At 42.0% G+C, this 17355-nt stretch overlaps 1 protein-coding gene across 3 annotated transcripts in view; it reads left to right on the forward strand.

Moving 5' to 3' along the window:
• The window catches only part of PTPRG (protein tyrosine phosphatase receptor type G), a 621190-nt gene that overhangs the window by 458319 nt on the left and 145516 nt on the right, over positions 1 to 17355 (forward strand). For all 3 annotated transcript variants that reach the window (XM_077822059.1, XM_077822061.1, XM_077822060.1), the window contains exon 7: positions 13811 to 13968. In XM_077822059.1, the coding sequence (XP_077678185.1) occupies positions 13811 to 13968 (158 nt within the window). The remainder of the gene's footprint in view (positions 1 to 13810; positions 13969 to 17355) is intronic.

Below are 17355 nucleotides of genomic sequence, written 5' to 3' on the forward strand. Positions count from 1 at the left end.
TTGGAGTCTGGTTTTGAAGTATTTTTGTTGAAGAATTGCCACTTTTAGGTCAGTAATCGAGTGACCAAAGAGATTGAAGTGTTCTCTGACTGGTTTATGAATGTTATATTTCTTGACGTCTGATTTGTGTCCATTTATTCTTTTACGTAGAGACTGTCCAGTCTGACCAATGTACATGGCAGAGGGGCATTGCTGGCACATGATGGCATATATCACATTAGTAGATGTGCAGGTGAACGAGCCTCTGATAGTGTGGCTGATGTGATTAGGCCCTACGATGGTGTCCCCTGAATAGATATGTGGGCACAGTTGGCAACGGGCTTTGTTGCAAGGATAGGTTCCTGGGTTAGTGGTTCTGTTGTGTGGTGTGTGGTTGCTGGTGAGTATTTCATAGAATCATAGGATCATAGAATATCAGGGTTGGAAGGGACCCCTGAAGGTCATCTAGTCCAACCCCCTGCTCGAAGCAGGACCAATTCCCAGTTAAATCATCCCAGCCAGGGCTTTGTCAAGCCTGACCTTAAAAACCTCTAAGGAAGGAGATTCTACCACCTCCCTAGGTAACGCATTCCAGTGTTTCACCACCCTCTTAGTGAAAAAGTTTTTCGTAATATCCAATCTAAACCTCCCCCACTGCAACTTGAGACCATTACTCCTCGTTCTGTCATCTGCTACCATTGAGAACAGTCTAGAGCCATCCTCTTTGGAACCCCCTTTCAGGTAGTTGAAAGCAGCTATCAAATCCCCCCTCATTCTTCTCTTCTGCAGGCTAAACAATCCCAGCTCCCTCAGCCTCTCCTCATAAGTCATGTGTTCTAGACCCCTAATCATTTTTGTTGCCCTTCGCTGGACTCTCTCCAATTTATCCACATCCTTCTTGTAGCGTGGGGCCCAAAACTGGACACAGTACTCCAGATGAGGCCTCACCAATGTCGAATAGAGGGGAACGATCACATCCCTCGATCTGCTCGCTATGCCCCTACTTATACATCCCAAAATGCCATTGGCCTTCTTGGCAACAAGGGCACACTGCTGACTCATATCCAGCTTCTCGTCCACTGTCACCCCTAGGTCCTTTTCCGCAGAACTGCTGCCTAGCCATTCGGTCCCTAGTCTGTAGCGGTGCATTGGATTCTTCCATCCTAAGTGCAGGACCCTGCACTTATCCTTGTTGAACCTCATCAGATTTCTTTTGGCCCAGTCCTCCAATTTGTCTAGGTCCTTCTGTATCCTATCCCTCCCCTCCAGCGTATCTACCACTCCTCCCAGTTTAGTATCATCCGCAAATTTGCTGAGAGTGCAATCCACACCATCCTCCAGATCATTTATGAAGATATTGAACAAAACCGGCCCCAGGACCGACCCTGGGGGCACTCCACTTGATACCGGCTGCCAACTAGACATGGAGCCATTGATCACTACCCGTTGAGCCCGACAATCTAGCCAGCTTTCTACCCACCTTATAGTGCATTCATCCAGCCCGTACTTCCTTAACTTGCTGACAAGAATACTGTGGGAGACCGTGTCAAAAGCTTTGCTAAAGTCAAGAAACAATACATCCACTGCTTTCCCTTCATCCACAGAACCAGTAATCTCATCATAGAAGGCGATTAGATTAGTCAGGCATGACCTTCCCTTGGTGAATCCATGCTGGCTGTTCCTGATCACTTTCCTCTCATGCAAGTGCTTTAGGATTGATTCTTTGAGGACCTGCTCCATGATTTTTCCAGGGACTGAGGTGAGGCTGACTGGCCTGTAGTTCCCAGGATCCTCCTTCTTCCCTTTTTTAAAGATTGGCACTACATTAGCCTTTTTCCAGCCTTTTTGCTTCAGGTTGGGGGGCTGTCTGTAAGCGAGGACTGGCCTGTCTCCCAAGATTTGTGAGAGTGATGGGTCGTCCTTCAGGATAGGTTGTAGATCCTTGATGATGCATTGGAGAGGTTTTAGTTGGGGGCTGAAGGTGATGGCTAGTGGCGTTCTGTTATTTTCTTTGTTAGGCCTGTCCTGTAGTAGGTGACTTCTGGGTACTCTTCTGACTCTGTCAATCTGTTTCTTCACTTCAGCAGGTGGGTACTGTAGCTGTAAGAATGCTTGATAGAGATCTTGTAGGTGTTTGCCTCTGTTTGAGGGGTTGGAGCAAATGCAGTTGTATCGTAGAGCTTGGCTGTAGACAATGGATCATGTGATGTGGTCTGGATGAAAGCTGGAGGCATGTAGGTAGGCATAGTGTTCAGTAGGTTTCCGGTATAGAGTGGTGTTTATGTGACCATCGTTTATTAGCACTGTAGTGTCCAGGAAGTGGATCTCTTGTGTGGACTGGTCCAGGCTGAGGTTGATGGTGGGATGGAAATTGTTGAAATCCTGGTGGAATTCCTCCAGGGCTTCTTTTCCGTGGGTCCAGATGATGAAGATGTCATCAATGTAGCGCAAGTAGAGTAGGGGCGTTAGGGGACGAGAGCTGAGGAAGCGTTGTTCTAAGTCAGCCATAAAAATGTTGGCATGCTGTGGGGCCATGCGGGTACCCATAGCAGTGCCGCTGATTTGAAGGTATACATTCTCCCCAAATGTGAAATAGTTATGGGTGAGGACAAAGGCACAAAGTTCAGCCACCAGGTTTGCCGTGACATTATCGGGGATACTGTTCCTGACAGCTTGTAGTCCATTTTGTGTGGAATGTTAAAACTTGGCCAAATTTGGGCATATTTTCACAAGAGCAGCAAAAGGCACACTCCTGCTGCAAAGGCCACCCTCTGCCAAATTTCAAGGCTCTATTCCAAAGCTTCCCAAAGAAAGGCTGCCAGAATTTTCAACATTGTTTTGCAATGTATTTTTCCCTAGCCTCATTCTCAGAAACAACTGAACCATTTTGGCTGAAGCTTTCCAAAAATTCAGCCTCAGGCAGATACCTAGCGTAGAAAATTTCAGCCTGAGTGGTTAAAGTTTGGCAAAACGATAAGCAACTGAAAACGGGGTGGGAAGCAGCAGGCAAGCTTAATTAGCAGAGCTATCAGCCCGACCTGTAATAAAAGTTTAAAATGATTTGGAATCACCTGGCTCCTGTAAACACACTCATCTTCCCTGTTGCCTTCCTCCCTGTGCTTTGTTGCACTCCCTGGTTGCCTCTTGTCTTGCAAGCTCTTTGGGGCAGGTAATGTGGTGGTGTCATCATCTGTCCTCTCCCCTCACCTTGCTGTGCCTCCTAGGCTGCCTTGATTTCTTTATATCGGTAAGTCAGGACCATAAATAGTCCATAGAAAGTTGCCTGAATTATCCTAAATACACTGAAATGTCTGAAATTCTTCTTCATTCTTCATTCACACATCAAGTACTCTTTGTGCTCATTTGAACACCCTTCCAGATAAAGCAGTGTGTACTATTTGTAACAAATCTTTAAATCACTATAGTATACTGGGTCCCTTTTTCTATAATGGACAACCTGCTTTGTCTGAGAAGCTCTGACGCTGTGGGTGTGCATCGTACTGTCCTGTTTGTTTTTGTTTGTTGGTTTTAAATGGTTAGGATCCAGAAGCATTAGAATGAATTGGCTTATTGTAAGAATGAAATTGGCCGTAATACCACTTTACAGGTTTGGGAGGATTTTAAAGCTCTTAGAATTGCGAATTTCACAGCTGTATTCAAAGTATTTTAAGTCCATGGTCTGGGTAGTGTTTCTGTCTATCAAGCATTCCACGTACGTTAATTCTGGAAATCAATTCATTTTTGGATATTGTTCTCAATCCAGCTGAGTTCCCGTTCTGCAGGAAAACTCTGATGACTCCCAGAACGCTGAATGGGAGAGACAAACATATTTGGCATACAGTGGTTGTCCTGTGATCTCTGATCCAAGTTTCTGGTAGATTTGAAAAGAGTTTAGATTGCAGATAGTCTGGGGGGTGTTTACCTGTGTGTCTCAGGAGTCCATTTATTTTTCAGTGATTGGCTTTAAATTCAATGTTATCTTCACTGAGCTTTTTTCCAATATTTATTTTTAGCAAGCCAGTCTTTTGGGAGCAATACATTCCAATGACAGTAAGTGAAAACAATCTTTGGCTGCTGCTCACACTTTGGAAAAGATCAGGTGTTAGTATCCATTTAATATCTGATTTGTCGTCTACTGGGGAAACTATCCTGCACTTGAAAATGAATGAATTTGCTAATACCAGTTCTGATACCCCAGTGATGCCTAGACAGATAGATAATGTCAATAAGTCTGTAGCATCCCTTGCAACTCTTTTTGTCTTCAGTTTGCATGGATTTAACAGGGTGGCCTAATGCAACCTTGCAAAATGGTCAGGAAAATTTAACCGCCCAAGCAAAGAATCTGCTCACCTACCTACAGTAATATAATGAATGATAATAAAAATCAAATGATATTTTCCTTGCCTTCTGGGTTAGTAGGGTGTTACAAGAAGCTTTTAGAAGTGTTCATGCATAGACCTGAAATTAGGAGATGCAATCTGCTTGTCTGCACTCATTTCAGCTTCCCCATTAATAAAACTATTTCAGTGTCGTCCTGAAAAAAAGACCAAGAGGTGGACATTAATGCTGCTTTCTTTTTTAATACCACTGCATCAGGAGGTCAAGTGTATGTCCAGCAGGCCATGTTAGTCTGCTTGCCTGTGAACAGAAGAGAGTTAAAATAGCATATTGTCCTTTTATGCTGTAGCAATCTCAGTAATTTTTATGTCACTTCCATTTTTTAAATTCTTGATGCTGAATCTGTGATACTCATTTTTCCTTTGGAAATATTAGAGTGGACACTTTTTTTTAACACACACTTCAGTGCTTTATGCAAAGAGACACTCTGAAACCTATTTGTATATTGTTAATAAAACTGATTGCATTAGGTTTATGGTGGCATTTCATTGGGCTGCTATCAGGTTGCCACTTTTCAGTGCTTTGCCATGTTTGTGTGGAAATAATAGCTACAAAAACCGGTTTAGCCCATCTTCCTCAAAAGAAATTTTCCTGTAGGTCAAGTGCAGGACTCTAGCATTTGAGCCATAATTGGTGTGTTTCAGGTTCCTTTTCTGAATACAAAATTTTCTATTCATATACATATTTATGTGTTGGTGTCAATAGAGGAGTCTGGCGCAAAGGAGTAGAGAAGACTTTAAGGATGCCTGGAACTACAGTTTGGTGGGCTAATACATAGGTCTATGTAGTATTGAATGAGGCAATCCAGGAAGCATTGTGGGAGGTACACAGAAGTCTTCACTAGTGCATGTGGCAGCATCTACCTGTCTGTCTTTTATTATAGTGCCCATCATCATAGTATCTAAGAGCTTCCCACATAAAATAGGTGTGTACACCATGGTCCCTAGTAGACTTCATGAATCCTTTTCCTGTTCTTTCATCGTGGCAAGGAGGCTGTTTTGGGGATATATGTGGGTGTGTTTCATAAGATGCAAAGCTGAGTTTGGGGAGTCTTGGATGTGCTGCTGGAACAGCGGGTATGTGGTTGTGGTGAATCCCTGGGTCCTTAGGATAGACGGACTCCTAAGGAGGCCACTAGTTCTGTGTCACAGCCAGGATTTGTCCAGGGGAGTGCTCTCCCTCCTACTGGACAGGTTGTGTGCATTTCTCTTATTTCTTGGCACGTCTGCACAATCTCCTCGGAGCACCCCAGAATGGGCAGCAGCAGTGAGCAAACCCCAGTGGGGCCAGAAGTTGGGATCTCACCTGCTGTGGAACACCATTGTCATCAGGAGACTTCTACAGGGAGATGATGCTCATTGTAGAGGTTTGGATGTGATCCTCCATGGGATCTGTTAGGCTTAAGGATGACTTCAGACTCATCTTCCAGGGGACAGGGAGGAGCCTTCACTGTCACTAATATGCCTGTGCCACCATGAGTAATCAGTGAAGGTATTGTTCACATTGTCACCATTTGCGGGCTGCTTGAGTCCTCCTCTTTAGTGGGTCTGCATACGCTTTCCCAGAGATATCTGATCTAGCAAGGGTGGTCAGCTCCATGGCATTCTGCCAGTGCTCTGCTGGAAACCCCCCCTCCCCCGTCCCATCCCCAGTTCTCCTGCCAAGTAACCGGACTTACTCCCAAAGAGTTTCACACTCTGCCAGCAAGTGGTGACTCTTCGTTTTCAGACTCACTGCCCTTTTATACTGGGAAAGAAAGCAGGGGGTTGTGGTGTTTTCACTTGTGGTAGGTGTGGAGTGATGCCAAAGGCTGCTGTCTATGACTAGGTTGCTTGGTTACCTTAGAACAGCAGTGCTAAAATATCTCTTGAGATGTTTCAAGAAATATTACCAGATGCAGTAGATGATAAATCCCTTGGCTCCGTCCAGCCTCCTGGGTCTCGGACCGTCATAAGTTCCTCACCTCTCAGGACATCTGCAGAAAGATGCCTCTTCTCACTCCAAGCTTAATTGTTTTCACCCCCATCTGGAGAGAGACCCACCCCAACTCAATTCATTCCCCACCCCCTGCCACTGAGGATGGAAAGCTAGGTGTGACCCATATAAGGCGGCAGAGGAAGCTAGATAATTTTTCCAACCCAGTCATCACCGTTAAAAAAAAAAAAAAAAAAAGTACAAGTTGAGTTGTTCAGTGTCTGCAATGGATGCTTCTGCCTACGTTAAATTACCTTCAAGTTTTGCTCGTAAAAAGTCTTGTTCTTAAACTGTTGTCTAGTGTAAGCCTAGGCTGTTTTAGGAGATGCTGCCTTCCCCTCCAGAGTTCAGCACTGCATTTCCATGATAGGTAGAAGGACACTGGATAAAAAATGACTACACGCTGCACACTAGTCACGCTTTGTGACGTAGCAGTGTGAAGCTAGGAGAATATTTTCAAAAGCAGTTAACTGATTTAGAAGCCTAAGTTCCAATTTCAAAGTGACTTCTTAGTGGGGCTTAGACTCCTAAGTCCCACCGACTTTCAATGACATTTTGGCTCCTAAGTACTAAAAGGAAAATGGGACTTAGGCTTCTGAGTCACTTAGCTGCTTTTGAAAATGCTCCTCTTAGTAATTAGACAACTACTCAATATTAGCAGTGTTCCTACCAAAATTATAGGAAAGTACAGAGAGTACTGAAAATAGTGTCTATTTATCCAAAGTGAAACTGACTAGTTTTCAGGAATGGCCACTCTAAATGCCTGTTTGCATCACTGTGTGGATATTGCAATGATAATTATTGTATAAATTAAGCATCTTTGTTCTAGAAGGTACGAATAAATATACTATTCTTGTAACATAATTAAAGCATTCAAACTGAGAAATGTTTATAATTGCATGTTTCTTAAACCCAGTACTGTGCATCTGGATACAAAATTATGAATCTTTTATGAAACAGGAAGTTATTAAAACACAGCAAATGCAATTAATCATTTGACTGTCTTCTAATATTTTAATTATCGTATTTTAATCCAATGTATATGTTTTCTTTGTTTTAATCTTTGGAATTATTAAAGAAAAGTTACATTGCTTATAGCTAAAAATAATAATATTTGACGGTGTATATCATGCCTGACTTTAACTGTGAGTTAGCAAAGCTACGTTTTTTCCCCCAAGAAATTTTCTCTTTCACAGTTGACTGTGACTTTCCAGACACTTAAAAAAAAATCGGCCTAATTGATAACCAAAATTTAATCATAGTAGGATACTTTCAGTTTGCATTCAAATAAGGTATTTCTTTGTCTAAATAAGCTTCACTTGGTTGATTATTCATGTTGTAGTTCAAAATGTTTAAAAATGAAAGACAGACTTGGATGAAATGTAGACTACTTAATACAGTGTGTATTTAATATAAAAGTCATACATTATTCATTTTTGCAATTTGAATAACTTTGAATTTAGCATCCCTGTTCTTTTTCTTTTCCTTTGATGAACAATTAATTATTAAAATATAATATTGTCAGCATATGGCACAAAAATCCTTGAAAGTGGAATATGAGCTTCATTCTTCAGTAGTCCTTTAATAAAGGAATATGCCATATTTGTATGTTGTTTTATGTTTACTTTTGTCCAGCATTTTACAAATTTTCATACATTCTAACAAAAGATTAAAGTAGTCAAAAATTCAAATTGTTAATTATAACCGAAGATTTTAAAATAGGTAACTGTAAGCCATACAATTTTAAAAATGCGTACACCCCACATCTAACTTACATGCCTTTGCTATGTGCACGACCAAAATGGCCTGTTGGAGTCATAATTGTCCATTTGTACGTGAAAATGCCACGTTTATACAGGCAATTGCAGGAGCTAGCAAGGCACGGTTGTGTGCCTTTTATAAAACTCTTTCTTTTCAGTTGCTTTAAAGGTGTATACAGGCTGCACTTGAAAATCAGAACCTAAAATTGAACCTACAGGAATTATGACATGATTGGAATAACAGAGACTTGGTGGGATAACTCACATGACTGGAGTACTGTCATGGATGGTTATAAACTGTTCAGGAAGGACAGGCAGGGCAGAAAAGGTGGGGGAGTAGCACTGTATGTAAGGGAGCAGTATGACTGCTCAGAGCTCCGGTACGAAACTGCAGAAAAACCTGAGTGTCTCTGGATTAAGTTTAGAAGTGTGAGCAACAAGAGTGATGTAGTGGTGGGAGTCTGCTATAGACCACCGGACCAGGGGGATGAGGTGGATGAGGCTTTCTTCCGGCAGCTCGCAGAAGCTAGTAGATCGCACGCCCTGGTTCTCATGGGTGACTTTAATTTTCCTGATATCTGCTGGGAGAGCAGTACAGCGGTGCATAGACAATCCAGGAAGTTTTTGGAAAGCGTAGGGGACAATTTCCTGGCGCAAGTGCTAGAGGAGCCAACTAGGGGGGGAGCTTTTCTTGACCTGCTGCTCACAAACCGGGTAGAATTAGTGGGGGAAGCAAAAGTGGATGGGAATCTGGGAGGCAGTGACCATGAGTTGGTTGAGTTCAGGATCCTGACGCAGGGAAGAAAGGTAAGCAGCAGGATACGGACCCTGGACTTCAGGAAAGCGGACTTCGACTCCCTCAGGGAACGGATGGGTAGGATCCCCTGGGGGACTAACATGAAGGGGAAAGGAGTCCAGGAGAGCTGGCTATATTTCAGGGAATCCCTGTTGAGGTTACAGGGACAAACCATCCCGATGTGTTGAAAAAATAGTAAATACGGCAGGCGACCAGCTTGGCTTAACGGTGAAATCCTAGCGGATCTTAAACATAAAAGAGAAGCTTACAAGAAGTGGAAGGTTGGACGTATGACCAGGAAAGAGTATAAAAATATTGCTCGGGCATGTAGGAATGAAATCAGGAGGGCCAAATCGCACCTGGAGCTGCAGCTACCGAGAGATGTCAAGAGTAACAAGAAGGGTTTCTTCAGGTATGTTGGCAACAAGAAGAAAGCCAAGGAAAGTGGGGGACCCTTAATGAATGAGGGAGGCAACCTAGTGACAGAGGATGTGGAAAAAGCTAATGTACTCAATGCTTTTTTTCCCTCTGTCTTCACGAACAAGGTCAGCTCCCAGACTGCTGCGCTGGGCATCACAACATGGGGAATAGATGGCCAGCCCTCTGTGGAGAAAGAGGTGGTTAGAGACTATTTAGAAAAGCTGGACGTGCACAAGTCCATGGGGCCGGACGAGTTGCATCCGAGAGTGCTAAAGGAATTGGCGGCTGTGATTGCAGAGCCATTGGCCATTATCTTTGAAAACTCGTGGCGAACGGGGGAAGTCCCGGATGACTGGAAAAAGGCTAATGTAGTGCCAATCTTTAAAAAAAGGGAAGAAGGAGGATCCTGGGAACTACAGGGCAGTCAGCCTCACCTCAGTCCCCGGAAAAATCATGGAGCAGGTCCTCAAAGAATCAATCCTGAAGCACTTACATGAGAGGAAAGTGATCAGGAACAGTCAGCATGGATTCACCAAGGGACGGTCATGCCTGACTAATCTAATCGCCTTCTATGATGAGATTACTGGTTCTGTGGATGAAGGGAAAGCAGTGGATGTATTGTTTCTTGACTTTAGCAAAGCTTTTGACACGGTCTGCCACAGTATTCTTGTCAGCAAGTTAAAGAAGTATGGGCTGGATGAATGCACTATAAGGTGGGTAGAAAGTTGGCTAGACTGTCGGGCTCAACGGGTAGTGATCAATGGCTCCATGTCTAGTTGGCAGCCAGTGTCGAGTGGAGTGCCCAAGGGGTCGGTCCTGGGGCCGGTTTTGTTCAATATCTTCATAAATGATCTGGAGGATGGTGTGGATTGCACTCTCAGCAAATTTGCGGATGATACTAAACTGGGAGGAGTGGTAGATACGCTGGAGGGCAGGGATAGGATACAGAGGGACCTAGACAAATTGGAGGATTGGGCCAAAAGAAATCTGATGAGGTTCAGTAAGGATAAGTGCAGGGTCCTGCACTTAGGACGGAAGAACCCAATGCACCGCTACAGACTAGGGACCAAATGGCTAGGCAGCAGTTCTGCGGAAAAGGACCTAGGGGTGACAGTGGACGAGAAGCTGGATATGAGTCAGCAGTGTGCCCTTGTTGCCAAGAAGGCCAATGGCATTTTGGGATGTATAAGTAGGGGCATAGCGAGCAGATCGAGGGACGTGATCGTCCCCCTCTATTTGACATTGGTGAGGCCTCATCTGGAGTACTGTGTCCAGTTTTGGGCCCCACACTACAAGGAGGATGTGGATAAATTGGAGAGAGCCCAGCGAAGGGCAACAAAAATGATTCGGGGTCTGGAACACATGACTTATGAGGAGAGGCTGAGGGAACTGGGATTGTTTAGTCTGCAGAAGAGAAGAATGAGGGGGGATTTGATAGCTGCTTTCAACTACCTGAGAGGTGGTTCCAGAGAGGATGGTTCTAGACTATTCTCAGTGGTAGAAGAGGACAGGACAAGGAGTAATGGTCTCAAGTTGCAGTGGGGGAGGTTTAGGTTGGATATTAGGAAAAACTTTTTCACTAGGAGGGTGGTGAAACACTGGAATGCGTTACCTAGGGAGGTGATGGAATCTCCTTCCTTAGAAGTTTTTAAAGTCAGGCTTGACAAAGCCCTGTCTGGGATGATTTAATTGGCGATTGGTCCTGCTTTGAGCAGGGGGTTGGACTAGATGACCTCCTGAGGTCCCTTCCAACCCTGATATTCTATGATTCTATGATTCCTGACCAAATTTTCATGTGTAAAATTGAGCAACTGGAATTTGAGGTTGCGTGCATATAAATTTGGCTGTGAAAAAAACGAAAGCACAGCAATGATTATAAATGCATGCTAGGGTCCCTTTTGAACTTTGGTCGGTGGTACGTTTGACCATTTCTATTTTTAAAAACAAACTTTTTTTTTTCCCATAAAGGAATAATGGTTTGGTTTAAGTGTCAAAAATGTGCCCTGTTTTTTTTTTTTTGTCATATCTGTTTCCATTATATGTAAAAAACATTCAGTAAGGAACAGGCAACCGCGCTCTTTTAGCATCTGTGCTTTGACAGGAACAGAATTATTCATATTTTTGAGTATTGAAGGCGTCTGAGACCGTGCACACCAGTTGCTGCTAGGTAGCAGAATCTAAAATGCCTCCAGTACATCACACATTTACAACTCGTAGCAGCAGCACAGGAAAATATCATGATTACAGGAATGGTGCTCAGGGATGCAGCTGTACCTTCCTTTGATGTGATCAAGGCCGCTAGAAACCTGTGTGGTTTAGTGAAACGGAATTCTGCAGCTTTTCAATCCTGCCTTTCTGTGTTCTAAGTTAGGGCATATTTCAGCAGATCTGCCAATCTCCTTGCAGTCAATTAAACCATGAGAAACCCCACCAGCCAGGAGAAGTGGGGTAGCTCATTAGCTCTGAGAAGGCTAGATAAACACAATTGTGGATCAGTCTTAATATGGACTTTTGTTTAAAGTCCGGAGAAGATAAAGCCGTACAGAGAAAGTGAGGAAGGAAGACAGACACTTTCTCTGTAAAGGAGAATTCCATTGTTTGGATAGCTCACAGGCATAATGCACTTATTAAGCACCTTACTGGTCCCTTTTCCATAGACATAGTGGGAGGTTCAGCTCATTAATCATGCAGACTGCAGGGGATAACTGCAAGGGAACAGTGGAGAGGCCATCTAGCCTGCAGCTGTTTCCTTCTTTTATGGTGCGTTCTCCCAAATTTAAATGTTACAAAACTGCAGCTGTTAATTAATCAGAATTTGTACAATATATTTGTTTGGATTTCAAGATGAAGTTATGTCAGTTTTGCTCCAAGCTGTGTCCGTGAAGTGTGAGAACAAGAGGTCCTGAAACAACTGAATTCCACAAAGAATAAAAATGCACCTCTTGCATATTGTTCTTTGATGAACCATGCAGGTTTTCAGCGCTGCATGTCACTGACTTCAGATCAGTTTTGACTGTGTGAATTACACATGATGAAATCTGTTTTATGTGACTATACAATAGACCTGCAAAACCCAGCTGCCTAGCTACCTGCCTATCTGCCTTTTTAGGCTCACAGAAGTTGGATAGAAAAGACGTATTAGATTATCAATTCCAATCTTTTGTCTGTGCAGAGTACAATTTAAAAGTATATATACATTAAATGATACATAGAAAAATGTGATTACAGTAGAAACTTCCTCATTAATTCTTGCTATAAATGTTGGGAGACCAATTGAAATCAGAGAAGTTTGCAGTTTAGCAAGTGTCTGTGACGGAGACAATGTGTCCAGTGCCGTGTTCTGTAATTTTGGCCTGCCGGGAAACAGTGTCTCATGTTGGCCCCACCTTGATGCACTACCAGGGCTGTTCAGACATCCTCCTCAGAAGGAAAGTGGTGGAAGGATAGGCTGTCTGTTCAGAGTTCTGATGGGCCTGCAGGAATGAAATGGAAGCTGACCGATTAACTGTGGAGATGCCTGTTTGATCAGGAAAGGGAAGGGTTTCAGAAAGGCTGACCTCATTCCTTTCCTCTTCCATGGACAGTAAGAGAGAGAACCACACCTGAATGTACTCCCGTGAATCAGCTCAGTGCACTGGAAGTCAGGGACAGTATATTTGCCTGAAGGAGATGTCTCCAGCCTCAACGGTGTCCTCTCCTGCCTGGAAGAAAAGACAGAGGAATAATTGCCATATGCAGTGTTCCTTAACAACATGGTTGCCCAGCAGCTCTGCTTACTTACCTTGCACTGAGTCGAGCCACATTAAGAGAGACCATTTTGAGAGTGGGGCAGCATTTCCAAAGGCTTTCTCTATGACGATGATTCTGCAGACTTACCCTTTGCTTCCTCTTCGTTCCCAGAGCCCCAGCAGTTCCACAGAAACACTGGATGGGCAACCTGGCTCTGGTTTCCCCTTCTCAGCCACACTGTGTAATGTAACTATCCCTATTTCAGTGTTGCAGCTACTGTTTGATGTGGGACCAGTACCTTATGTGGTGCTCTCTAACTGGCCAGGGAGAGCATGATGTCACATGTGCTGGCTCCACCCCCCAATAGAGCTTTCTGGGTCTGCACTTTTATGGACTGCTAAGCTGAAGAGCAATTTAATGGGGTTCTACTGTCCTGCCATTCTGAAAACTGTATTATATTCTTTCCTAAGGTTAAAAAAAGAGAAACCAATTGGAAAAACAAATGTGTTTCACACCTGTGTTATACCCGCTACATTAAACACTGATGTTTGGCCCAAGATCAATGAACGTTTCAGGTGTCCTTTTCATAATCAACAAATAACTCTTAAAGAAACTTTCTGATGTGGTTTTATATTTTATAACTATGACAAAATACATTGTAAGCAATGCATATTTCAAAGCCATCCATGAACATGATATCTGTTTTAAAGTCATGTAAAATATGTATAATTTTATTTGTTATTCTTTCCTACAGAGAAAGAGACCTTTCTGGATCCCTTTGTGCTGAGAGACCTTCTGCCGACGTCACTGGGAAGTTATTATCGCTATACAGGTTCTCTGACAACTCCACCATGTAGCGAGATTGTGGAATGGATAGTTTTTCGCAGGCCTGTTTCTATTTCTTATCACCAGGTAAGCTTATGCCATTAGTAATGGCTCTATCTTGATTTGCCCTCTAATACTCAAAAACTGGTGTTTTAATTTAGAGAACCAAAAAAAAAAATCTGTTGACAAAAAAAGGAAATATTAGAGGGGTTTTTTTTAATATATATTGATTCTGAACATGAGCAATCAAACTTAAGGAGAAAATACAACATGAAACCCAATTTCCTTCTAATGATTTAGCTAGTGCTGGTTATTGTAAGATAAAGCTAAGCTATCGTCTAAATATTTACATAGAATCCTTTTTTCTTCTTTTAAATTGAAGGTTTGTTTTGAAAGTAAAATAAGTAACTTTACACAGACACGTATTTAGTACTTCGAAGTAATTACACTAGGAAAGAAATGTTACCATTAATTTGCTATCTTTAACTGTTGTTACAGCATAGTGAAGCTGCCATTATGTGCTTATACAAATCTTTAAAGCTAGCACATAGTATCTCTTATTGTAGATTGAGGCAATGACTGGAACTTGTATTGAGAGGAATCCCACAATAACAAATGAATATATGCAGTCAAGTGTTTAACTATTAAAAACAGTTTGACATTTTAAAACCATTGTTTTTAGAAAGACTTCCTGTTAAATTCAGATTCTCCTTCAATGTTCTTGTTTTGCTTCAATTGTTGAAAACAGAGCTGTTGTAAAATAAGCTATTCCGGTAAAAGTTAGTGAAGTATCTAACTAGAAGTGAATGTAAATATGTCAGTATACACACTCCATAGACAAATGTTTAAATGATCTGATACACAGCTTAAGGAATGAGTGTCTATACATCTGGGAATAATGCTTAAATTATCCAAAAGTACAAAGTTTGGTTTAAAAGTCATAAAATAAATATAGTACATAATCTGCAATATCCCCAAATAAGGAAAATAAATTTAACAATATGGTTTAGATATTAGCATCCAAATATTCAGGTATGTCACTCATAAAAGGGTATTATACTAAGAGTAGCTTGTAGAAAGCAAATATAGCAATGAGTATAGATGATACCCATATACCCCACCTCTACCAGGGGGTTGCACAGCTGTACCTACAGTGGCATAGATAAAATAGTACATCTTGTATGTGTAGACAAGCTTTCCATGTTGATTTAACTGGCAGTGTGGAATAATTGTATTATTTCCCCCTGCAGCATAAGACGGATATACATGTAGAGATGTAGGTTCCAACCTGGCCAATACTGTAATTATTATTTGTCCCTTTTTCAAAAGCAGCACAGTGTAATCCATTCCCTTAGTTTACCTTTATCACAAACCACAGGAAACAGTCTGTAATCCCACATGGAAAAAGTGATATTATTTAAGCTCTGCTGAAATTCCAATAAAATCCTTCCAAAGTCTTCATGCTCCATCACTGTCATCTCGCCTTACAATTAGACAACAAAACAGGACAAGGCCTGCCACCCCCCAAATGCATTGTAAAGCTAAGTGCATTCAGTGACCCAAAGCATATCATTATCTCTCATAATACATACCTCTGAGTATTTTATTGTGATTATAATGGGTTCAGTATTTTAATTGCCATTTATATATCCATCATTTAGAAAACTGTGCACATCAGGTTTTTAATAGTTTGTAATTACATGACTTTGAGTTTTAGATCACTTTCCTCCTTACCTAGAACGGTTCCTTAAGAGCTCTTTATTTCATTTGAACTAGAGCTCTCGCTCCCTTGAAGGGCACAAATTTAACTTCCTCTGTTCTGCCAGCAGTGATGGATCAATTAATAGCTAATTTGTGTTACATAATATTTTTGTAATAAATCATTTCAACTTTGGTTTTATACATCAGCATGTAAAAAGGAAAGTTAAAATTGCATTTGAAACGGCAGCAGTTCAAATGCAGTTATGCCTCCCCAAGGTAGCTTGCCAGAAGAAAATAGTTTAAAAGTTCTTTTAAAGGGTTTAAAAAGTCAGGTTAATGTCATGGAAGTAGAAAGGTAAAGACTTAACTTAGAGTGAGCAGTTGGTATGTAAGTTCTTGATCCTGCATCGACCTTATGCACCAGCTTAACTTTGTACACTGCAAGTCGTCCCACTGTGTTCAGTGAGACTGTTCCCAGTGCTTACAGTTAAGCAGGTGCATAAGTCTTTGAAGAATCAGGGCACAAGAGCGATTATCAGGAACCACGTGTTTTCTCTCCCTTCCTTCCTCCCTCATAAGAAAAGTGTAGAATAATAGTCTCTTCATCCTTGTGTGTTGCCCCTAGCTTTCCCCATAAGTGGTGGTTAGAAATTCCATGGGAGCAGGATTAGATCCTCTGAGTCTTTCTTATTGCAATATAACAAATTGTAGTTCTTGATGTGAATTATAACCCGCCTAAGCACCTCCCTCACCCCAGATTTCATTCTGGCATCTTTCAGTTGCCTGCATCAATGAGGGAACATTTCATTTTTTTATCACTGTTGCTGTTTGATCATTAATACTATGCCCACCTCTTTAAAGGGCATGGACTGGACAATGGCACGCACATTAAACAAAGAGCTGAAATGACATCACTGTGGGCAGTTGACTAATAGAAGTTCTCCACATTCCCACAAAGTAGATAACACGGGGTCAGTCAGAGCTGTGGTGTCGGACTGTTCAGTGTGTGTTACTTACCTCTCTTTGCCTCAATTCCTCCATTTGTGTAACGAGGTTAATAGTTCTGTATTCCATTGGGGAGTCGTGAGGATCATTGTTTGCAAAGTGATTTCAGCTCCTCATATCTAAAAGGTTGTACAGGTCCAAGTTATCATCAATGATATATTAATTTGAGGGCAGATGAATTCTCTTGATACTCCGTTCCAAGTTCTGTACCTTAATCCAAAATTGCCAGACTCAGGATTAGAGATGTATAACAAATCCCTTCCATAATCTCATTTCTAATTTTCTTTGGGAGGCTCCCACTGATAGAGTTCTAAATTTTGTCTCAAATTAGCAGGCCCAACACACCACCGAGCTCCAGCCATGCCTTCTATTGAAACGAAATGGGTTCAGTTAACTCTGTCCTGCCCTAATGATCAGAAGAAATTTTACAGGTTTCAGTTGAGTAGCTAGAAATCACAGAGCATGGCAGAATGGGCGGCCTGGACAGCGGCACAGAATGGGTGCTTCAAGGTTATTGATCTGTGCGGGAAATTAAATGATTTTAGAGGGTTCCCAGACTCCAGTGGGGAACCCTGGACAGGTCTGTTAAGCTTCCCTTTGATTTTTTTAGAGAGACACTATCAACTAAGGCTATGATGTGATTGACAATATAATAGTTTTTTTTCCCCTGGGTCATTAGTTCGTGTCTCAAAACTGTCACATCCTTCTCTGTAGCTTTTAGTGTAAATATACTTAATGAAAAGGAGGCAGGTATAGCTTTCAAACTGT

The sequence above is a fragment of the Eretmochelys imbricata genome, chromosome 7, assembly GCF_965152235.1.
Source record: "Eretmochelys imbricata isolate rEreImb1 chromosome 7, rEreImb1.hap1, whole genome shotgun sequence".
NCBI lineage: Eukaryota > Metazoa > Chordata > Testudines > Cheloniidae > Eretmochelys > Eretmochelys imbricata.